General features: G+C 60.6%; 1 protein-coding gene across 2 annotated transcripts; it reads right to left on the bottom strand.

Moving 5' to 3' along the window:
- Positions 1-94: 94 nt before the first annotated feature.
- On the bottom strand, positions 95-8,936 carry ZYX (zyxin). Of its 2 annotated transcripts, none has more exons than XM_044246776.1 (10): positions 8,875-8,936; positions 8,523-8,745; positions 7,843-8,042; positions 7,601-7,693; positions 6,974-7,504; positions 2,814-2,934; positions 2,502-2,671; positions 2,187-2,365; positions 1,153-1,273; positions 95-645 (listed from the first exon to the last, which is right to left on the bottom strand). In XM_044246776.1, the coding sequence occupies exons 2-10, from the start codon at positions 8,728-8,730 to the stop codon at positions 541-543; spliced, it is 1,728 nt and encodes a 575-aa protein (XP_044102711.1). In that variant the 5' UTR covers positions 8,731-8,745; positions 8,875-8,936; the 3' UTR covers positions 95-540. The 2 variants fall into 2 exon arrangements, with proteins under 2 accessions (XP_044102711.1, XP_044102710.1); XM_044246775.1 differs by having other exon boundaries at positions 8,523-8,742; positions 8,875-8,935.
- Between the last annotated feature and the right edge of the window lie 478 nt (positions 8,937-9,414).

The following is a 9,414-nucleotide window of genomic DNA, read 5'->3' as shown; positions in this document are numbered from 1 at the left end:
CAGTTTTCTCCTTTACCCCTGGCTTCTTTATCCTTGTTATTTCCTCCAACCCACCCATGAGGGCTGTAGGCACAGAAGAGTTGACTCCTAAGAATTCTGGAAAACAGGGTTTTTTATTTGTAGCTGTAGCCACAACCTGGCAGCATGGGGGTGGGAGGGAATATCCAGGCCGGTCTGCCCGGCCCAGTCCAGCCTCCTGGAGTCCGGGCATCTCCTGGCTGCAGCAAGCAGAGGACGCAGCTGCTCAGGCGCCAGCCAAGGGCATCGGTGCGGCAGTGAAAGCAGCAGCGCTCAACATGGTGCCCCCACAGGTGGGGTACACCCGGGGATGGTGCGTGGTCCCTGTGGGGTGGGGTGGGCTGGGCTGGAAACCCGGAGCTGGGACTCTGCAGTCCTAGGCCGTGCTGGGACCCCCGGACAGGGTGCCTGGGATCCTGGGGTGGGGACTGGCGTGGAAGGAGGGGCTGGACATCAAAAACATAACTGAAGGGGGGGCAGGGTGGTCTACGCTGATGGGGAAGGGACTCGCCCATCCCCTGCTCAGGTCTGGGCTCTGGCAGTGTGGCACTTCCGGCAGAGCACATGGCCATCCAGGGGGAAGCAGCCATTGTCATCCGCCTCGATGGACAGCGCTTTCCCACAGTCCTGGGAGACAGGAAGAAGAGTCTGCTGGTGGAAGGCCCCTGTGTCCCCCACACCTCCATCTTTAAAGTAGGAAGACCAAATGCCTCAGGGCTTGGCGGATATCCAGGTCACACTTCCTATGTCCCCAACCACACGCACCCCCACTCCTAGCCTCACCACTACTGCCACTCGTGTCGCCTAGACCCCTCCCACCGAAGGCAGGCAGTGTGGGTAGAGCCATTTCCAAAGCACCCACCCAATAAAAGACATGGACCTCACCTCTCCCACCTGCCTCAGCTCCCTTCTCTGCCTCCTTTAACTTCACCCAGCACGTCCCCCTCCCCCTTCCCCTCCACTATAGCAAAGCACAAGCCCCTTACCTCCCACTGATCACGTTCTTTCTTGGTTTATCCAAACTCAGGGACCCACAGCCCTCCCCCTCATCTTGCACAGGGACAGGAGCACTGGATGGGGCAGGCTCGGGCATCGCCCCCCCCCCCAGCCCAGGGGGCCGGAGGCACAGCCAACCTCACACTTGTAGCACTTCATGTGGAAGTTCTTATCCAGAGCCACCACTCGCACGGTCTCCTCGCGGCCAGGCTCAGGCATGATGGGTCCCTCGCAGACAGAGCACCTGGGGGCGTACTGCCTGGAGGGGCCCAAAAGTGGGGCAGGAGTCAGAATGGGGGCACAGGGTACCCAGGGTTATCCATCGAAGTGCAGGGAAGGAGATGACATGCTGGTTGCATGGCAATGGGGCAGACAGACGTCTTGGCCAACTTGCTTCACATCCCTCGGCAGACGAAGCTCAACAGGGAAGTCCTAAGACAAGCCACCTTCGTGGGCCCTTATCAAGGGGAATTTCCTGCCTTTCCCCCACCCTCCCAAAGGCCCATTCACTCCAGGGACCTCTGCCATGAGGTCTTTACCTGGTGGTACAGACCACAGCCAAAGGTGCCCTTCTCCAGCCCCCATGCCTGGACCCGGGACCCTAGCCTCCCCTGCCATGCAGCTATCTCCGCTCTGCTGGTGGGGTGGGTGGAGGGAGGGATATGAAGTTCTGGACGCGTCAGGTGGAATTCTGAAAACGTACACCTCAAACACCGGCAGAGGTGGGAATGAGACTGTGCAATTTTCCCGCACCGACCTCGAGATACACTGTGGGATCCTGCTGAGGACCTACGAAGTAGCCACCTTGTAAACACTGTTTCTAGGAGAACACCAGAACTCCAAAACGCTGATCTCCAAAAGAACTTTCAGAGCCCAGCCGGTGTGTGAAATGAAGTCATTCCAGCACACCAGGTTGAACCTAAGACCACACCCAAAAGAAGCCTCAGTGAACCAATGGCCAAGGGGGGGGCCCTACCAGGAGTGGGACTTGCTGCCAAGTTCGGAGACCACTGGACAGCTACATCCAGACAAATGGGGCTCCTGCTGTTGGACAGAATGTGGGACCGGAAAGTGAGGCCAGAAGTCTGGAGTGGTCTTGGACTTGTGGGAGGGCAGCCTAACTCTCAGACAACCTCAGAGAAGAGCCCAGGAGACAGGAGGTGGGTCCTCACTTGTGGTAGTCAGGTACACAGTGGGGCCGGTTGGCCTGGTCCACGATGAAGGAGGTGCCTTCCAGGGGGCAGGCACAGACCACACAGGTGAAACACTGCGGGTGGTAGGCTTTGCCCGTGGCCCTCAGCATGCGGTCAGTGATGGGCTGCCCACACGTGTTGCACTTCTCCAGAGTGTCCTAAGGAGGCAACAGTAGGGCATTGGCAGGGAACTGGCACCCAAAAACCAGCCGCGAGGGCGCATCTGCCCCGCACTGCCCCCCACCCGCTGGCGGAGGCTCCAGGCAGCACCTCTCAGCCCCAACTGGGACTCACGGTGTAGCAGCCCTCGCAGTAGGGCGCCCCCTCCAGGCTGTAGAACTGCTGTCCTTGCAGCTGCTGCTCACACTGGTGGCAGGTGAAGCAGGGGACGTGGAACAGCTGCCCCAGAGCCCGGACCGCAGGCTGCGTGCGTGCCAGCGGCTGACGACACCGGCCACAGGACTCTGGGAAGGCCGGAGAGGACAGAAGTAAAGAGGAGAAAGGAGCACGCAAGGGTCCGGCCACCCCGACAGGGAGCAGAGCCAAGGTGCTGGGCAGCACTGCAAGGCCAGGGGCGAGGTCCCAACGGCTCGCCAGGGAGCTCACCGTTGACAGCCACGTTCTGCCTCTGAGGGTGCTCCATGTCATGCATCAGCTGCTGGGTCAGCTGCTCCAGCTCCTCCACCTCCTTCAAAGTCAGAGGTCCTGGGGCCCCAGGGGAGCGTCCCTGAAACGCCAACACTCTCTTCATACTCTCCCGAGGGCCGCCCTCTCTAAGAACTTTCCCCAGCCAGCTTACTCGCTTTCTTCCAAGACCGACTAACTCCCCTCCCATCTCCCAGACACTCAGGTTTGACTCCGAAAGCTGCTCATCCTCCCTCCCTGACCCCCAGCACCACGAGATCAAGGGGAAGGGGATGACCCTTCCCCCCAATTTGCCCAAACCACCCCCCTCCCAGGGCAGTGACGGACAGGCCAGAGCAACTGAGCAGACAGAGGCCACACACACACAGCAGCTGAGGTTACTGAAGCACCGACACACCAGGCCACGCGTCAAGTCCACGGAGCATGCGCAGACATGGCCCCCCACAGGAGAGGTTGGCACGTGATGGCATGTGCACCCGGGTGCACACACACCTACCCGGCCCGCCTGCTGCCGAGCAGCCCCTGTCAGCGTGAGGATGCAACACAGGCAGGAATCACACGTTAAACCCCCAGGGCCATCTTTTGGAGCCCAGTTCCCAGCTCCCCAAGCAGGGGTCCGGGAGTACCCGACCCCACTCCCTTCCCCGCAGGCCTCAGAGGACCATTCGCCAGACCTGCCTACCCTTCTCTTAATGGCATCCTGAGAGAGTTGGAGACGGGGATGGGGATGCCGGTAAGGTTAGGGGGGCACCGAAAGTCACCCTGAGCCGTGCCAGGGGCTGTGTGGCCTGCATCAGCATTTCTATGACACTCCAACAGAAACACTAGGTTGGTTTTCTCTGTACTGGATAAGCCCAGCCAGGACTGAGGCCGCAACCACCAAATGTTGTACCTGCCAATGCCTTCATTCCTGTAACGCCTGGAACCTCAAAGCCTCCCAGCTCCCTCTCAGCCCTGATTCCCCCATACTCACACCCGCATGCATCTAGAGCTGCCATCAGCCTGGGGAAGCAGGGCTTCACGGAGGCTCCAGCTCCTAGCCCCTTCCCCCACAGACTCCTACCACCTCTGCCCTTCCGCGACTGTGGCCCCGCGGAGCCCCTTCTCCAATGTAAGCCTCCCTGTCTCTTCTCCCAGTCTTCCCTTCCTAGCATCTTGGGGACAGAGGAAGAGCCCTCAGCCAGCCCTTGCTCTCTGGGGCCCCCTGAGGTGTCCATCCCATTCTTTTAAGTATGAGCTATTCATACGCATCAGCTCCCCATGGGTATGCACACGCCTTCCAGCCACAGTTTTCCCTCTCTGCCTGCCAGCACCAATGTCTCAGCCTCAACATCCATGGTCAGACCCCTAGCTCTTCCACTCCAACAGCTCCAAATGTCCTTCCATCTAGGGCACCTTCCGCCGGGAACACTTCAGACCCGAGATTCACCCATCTCAGGTAAATCTTCCTCTAAGACCCTGGTCTTGACCTCCCAACAATCACCTTCCTTTCTCCTTTCCCCTCCGTACCTACTGAATGCACCAATTCAGAAAAGGTTCCTCTGCTTCCTGACCGTCCCCAGGTATCTTATGCATCAAAATCTCCTAGCCTGCCTCCCCCAGGTCTGGGCCCTGAACCAGCTATTTCAACAAGGCCCTCGCAGCTACTCATGCCTCCCTCAGCCACCATCGCCGGCTTAGCCGGCCCCATCTCAACCCTGGCTCATGCCACTGCCCGCTTCCTGCTTCTGCCTCCCAGCTGCAGAAAGTAGGTGGAGAGATCCTGAACACCGCAGAGTGAGTTCATAAAACACTGCAGCGCCCTCTGTGCCCTCCAGCCTAAGCCCCACAGGGGCTGTCTGGTACTTGGCTCCTGCAGATTCCCCGTCGCCTTCCCCACAGCAGCTGTTCCAAACCTTTCCATCTCCTAGAGCCCCCGACTGCATCGCCCCCTCGCTCACCGATGACCTCACCTCCTACATGACTGAGGAGATGGAAGCCAGCCAGCTCCAGCTCCCTGCTCGTTCCTCCTCTCCCAGAAAACACGGTGGCCATACTGCCCTTGCTCTCTGGGAATGCCTGGGGCGGCAGCATCACCATGTTCCCCTCCAGGAGGCCATGAGAGCAGCAGCCCGGCTTGCAAGCATCACCAACCCCTCTTCCAGCAGCTTCTTCCTCCGGGTTCTCACACACGCGCACTCTCTTCCCGGCTGCTTCACCTCCCTGCCAACCTGGGGGCAGGCTACTCTGGCAGCTCCATTTCTCACCACCTACTGACTCCCCTCCGTTCACTCTGTCCCCAACACAGGGCACCAAAGGGCCACGACAAAGTCATCTGGGACTTCAGAATGGCCAAATCTCTGATCTTAGTCCTCGTCCACCTCAAACCCCCGCTGAGGAACCCCTCCCCCATCACACTGTCTTGAGACCCCGCCCTGACTTGTGACCCTCTTCCTCCTGCTGCCCGTCTTCCCCCTCCCACCTGGTCAGCCTTAGCATCACCCAACTGCTAGACCCTCAGCTCCTCCTCTCAGCAGCCCCTGGGCCCCTCAGCAGCCCCTGCTCCTCTGGTATCATCACACGCTCCTCAAGAGTTGGAGGCCCTCTCCTGAAACCCAGTCCTCCATTTCTAACTAGATGACAGTTCCAGCTGAGACCAAGTCCTCCTGGAACCTGTTGCTCAACATGCTGACAGCTGGGCCCCTCCTCTTCCCGTCCAAACCATTTCCCCTTCTGGACTTCTCTATTTTGTCAGCAATACCATCATTCCCCAACACACCCCTCCTCTTCCACCGGCTTATCGGTTACCAAGCCTGGAGGCTCTTCCTTTTTCACAGTTCTCGTATCTGGGCTTTATTTTTCACTGCAACCAACACTACCAAGGTCGCCCAGGAGTGAACTCCCATGCATCACTGACCTCCTGCCTCTAGCCCATGCTTGTGCTGGAAAATTTTCCCCCAAAGCTTCCAAAAGCACAGCTGTCACTAGCCCTCCAACCCGGCCACATGACTCCTCAAAACCCAGTACGGACTCTCCAGGACTCACGGGCTCCCTTGGTGTGTTGTCTTACTTCCTCCTCCCTCAAGCCCCCACCTACCTATCTCTGTAAGTCCAGCTCTGCACTACTGCCACAGGAACTACTTTCTCTTCTCCAAACACCCCGGCAGCCCTTGAGTCTTGCTCATGCCGTTCCCACTCAAATGCCCTTCCCTCTCCTCTCGGATACCTCAAGTCCCACCAACCCTTCAAGGTACACTAGGGCTGTCACACCTTTCCTAACCTGCAGCCTCCCATGTTGATGCCTGTCTGGAGCTCCTGTAACAGCAGAATCTGTAAAACTCACAGGCACTTACATCCCTTCAACTGTGCCTGCGCACTAACACGTTCGTGCCATCGACTAACATGACAGTTCGTAGGACTTATGTGACCCGCAGGGTCCCCTCAACTCAGATCTTGACCCCTGCACCAGAAGGTAAAAATGGTCAAACAGGAATGATCACTTTCCTATGCTTAGCATTCAAGAGCTAGATAGAGATCCCAGGCCTTTCTATGAGTTGGCTCACTTAATCTTCAGAACCACTGTGTAGGGTTACGGTGGGGAAACTGAAGGCCAAAGTTCACCCAACTTGCCTACGGTCTTGTGAGCCAGGAATTCTATCCCAGGCCCATCTGACTCAGAATTCACCTCTTCAAGAGATCTCTTCCCTCCAGAGCACAGAGCACAGTGCCTGGCACTCAGCGGACGCTGGCTCAGCCAGTGTTTACTGACACCGTGACTCTTATCATCAGATGGGCCCCAGGGCACTGAGAGTGGTCAGAGCAGCAGAGAGATTAACTCAAGAATCCAAGAAGGGGCAAGAAGCAAAATTGGACCGGTGATGATTTCATCCCTCCATTTAACATTCTAGGGGGCAGGGTGCAAGGAAAAGTCCACCTTAAGACCCCACCCAGACCCAGAACCTCCAGAGAACTTTCTCTTACCACTGACCCACCAGGCCAACTTCAGAGGCTCAAAAGTCCTATCCCACTGTTTCCATGTCCACCTCCCTCTCTGGAGCCACTTCTGCCCTCTTTCTCTGGCTCCTGACTTAGCCCCCTCCCCGGCTCCCTGGTCTCAGCCTGGTCCTCCTACCCTTCCTCACCTGATTTTGGTTTTGAGCCGGTGGGGGCACCGGATGCTGTTTCTCCTGCACTCGGGGCTTTTCCTTCTGCTGAGCATAGGTGAAGCTGGGGGGCTGAGGGGAGCCTGTGCTACTGGAAGACGGAGGTTCAGGGGACCCCAACTTCTGACTGGGCTGTGACCCGGGTCCACCTGGGGCTCCAGGGCTGAACTTGGAAGCCACAGGAGTAAACTTGGGAGGGACTGGGGAAAACTTAGGGGCTGGAGATGGGGCTGGGGGTCCTCGAGGTTGGGTGTTAGCCGAAGGCACAGGCTGGGGATGAGCCTGGGGCGGGGACTGCACATGGAGCTGGACCTGAGGCTTGGCTTGGGGCTGCACATGGAACTGGGTCTGACTGGGAGGCTTAGCCTGAGCCTGGGCCTGGGGCAGGGGCTGGGAGCTAGATGGGGACTTCCAAGGAGGCAGGGGTGCTGTGCCCCCAGCTGTAGGCTTAGTACTGGACTTGGGAATGAATGGAGTGGCAACTGGTGGGGGTACATATCCAGAGGACACCTGCAAGGAAGGGGAAGCAAGGGAAAAGAAGCTCTCAGTTAGAGGGCCAGGTGCCTTTCCTCCCTGCCCGGCCTTTCCTACTCTCCCGTCTCTTACCCGGGCTTTGAAGGGATCATTCCTGGTCATGTCCTCCAGCAGCGAGGACAGAGAGTCGATCTCCAAATCAATACTGCTCACCTTCTCCCTGGGCTAGAGGGTCAGGGGTCAGAGCAGGGATCCCAGGTCTCCACTCCCACCTCAACCCCCATCAGGCCAGAGGTGCAGAGGTCAGAGGTAAGGACTTGCCTCTCCTCCCTGGCAGGTGTCCCACTGTAGCCGACCCTCCCAAGCCCCCATACCTGTGGTGGGGGAGGTATGGCAGCCTCAGGCCCTCCCTCTTCCTCCAATGGAGGCGGAGGGGAAGGGAAGATCTCCTCCTCCAGAGCCTCAGAGGGAAACGGTTCCTCCACAGGCGGAGGGGGAGGTGGAAAGGCACCTCCTAGAGCACCCTCCGAGTCGTCGCCATCACCAAGGACAGGAGGCGGTGGTAGGGGAAAGTCTGAGGTAGGAAAGCGAGAGAGGACAGTCTGGTGAGAAGACAGTCTGCAGGCGACCCCTCCACCCCTTCCCCAAGCCCCTCTCCTTCTACAGCTCTCACCCCTAACCCAAGAACTCTCCCGGGCCCCGGAGCTTGCGGGAAGGAAAGGAGGAGGCAGGGCGCCCTGGGAGCACTGGGTCAGTAAAGGCGGGGGACTCGACAGTGGAGTGATGCAGCTCCCGTTACACTTGGGAAAACGGACCCAGAGGGGAAGATTCGTGCCCCACATTCCCGCCTCCCACCCCCAGGCGGGGGACTTGGAACGGTCCCAGGAGCCCTGGCTCCCAGCCATGAGCTCCACGATGAGGTAAGAACATCTGCTCGGGACAGGCTAGCTGCGCCCAGCCCCCTTCGTGCAATCAGACCCCCAAACTCCCGAAACCTCTGCCCCCGGCCCGGCGCACACCCGCCGGGGTTCAGCCCCCAAGCCCAGCCGCATACCTTCAGGGGGCGGCGGGGGGATCTCGCCCACCCGGCCCATCTGCGCGCGCTGGACCCCAGCGGCCGAGGGAGGCTCGCTGTCTCCGGGCCGGAAAGGATTTACTTTGGGCTTTGGGGCCACCACCGGGCCGAACTTCTTCTGTGGGGCGTAAAAAGCCGGAGCCGAGACCGAGACGGAGATCGCGGGAGGCGGGCGGGGGGCCGCCATGGCCAAGCCGGGCTGCTGGGGGGAGGTGACCAGGTTACGCGGCGCGCGGCGGGCCCGAGGACCCCCAGCCGGCCCGGCTCCCCGCGGCGGCCGCGCCCCCGCCCCTCCCCGTGCGCCGCCGCCGAGCGGTTCCCCACTCCTCACCGCGGGCTGGAGCGTGTGCGCCGCGTCTCGGGTGGCCGCCTCGCAGCCGGGTCCCAGGACTCTGCGTCCGGGTCCCGAGCAGCCTCCAGCCTGGGCGGGGAGGGACGCAGGGAAGTGGGAGGGAGGGAGGGGGCGGGAAGAGAGCGGCGCTCAGACCATACAAGGAGCTGCCCGGAGAGGGGGGCGGGGAGAGGCGGGGAGAGGCGGGGAGGGCGGACCCGGCAGGAAACTCCCCCAGGAAGGGGCCCCGCTCCGGACCCCGGGCCCGAGGCTCTGCCAAGGTCCTCCCGCCCCCGTCCCGCCGCCCCCGCCGCCCCGGCTGGGCTGAGACCTCCCCTCCCCAGGCACAGGCCTCTGATGTCATTTCCTGACTCGCCGCCACCACCAGCAGCGCCCCCGCCCGACCCGCGGGTGCCCGAGATCTGACTCACCGTCCCCACTCCCGGCGAAGCCGGCGGAGGTCGAGCGGCTGCCCCCGAGGTGGCGAAGCAGCCGGACTGCGCCTCCCGCAGGGGCCCAGCCCGCTCCTCTCCCCGGCAG

The sequence above is a fragment of the Neovison vison genome, chromosome 4, assembly GCF_020171115.1.
Source record: "Neovison vison isolate M4711 chromosome 4, ASM_NN_V1, whole genome shotgun sequence".
NCBI lineage: Eukaryota > Metazoa > Chordata > Mammalia > Carnivora > Mustelidae > Neogale > Neogale vison.
This window is presented reverse-complemented; position numbering and strand designations above follow the sequence as displayed.

What these genes read in the sequence shown, in the direction of transcription:
- ZYX (XM_044246776.1), bottom strand. Translation starts at nt 8,730, where the DNA reads ATGGCGGCCCCCCGCCCGCCTCCCGCGATCTCCGTCTCGGTCTCGGCT. An exon ending in GCAGAACGTGGCTGTCAACG is followed by an intron (nt 2,672 to 2,813) that starts GTGAGCTCCCTG and finishes CGGCCTTCCCAG; the next exon opens with AGTCCTGTGGCCGGTGTCGT. An exon ending in TGTGTACCTGACTACCACAA is followed by an intron (nt 1,274 to 2,186) that starts GTGAGGACCCAC and finishes GGGCCCCTCCAG; the next exon opens with GCAGTACGCCCCCAGGTGCT.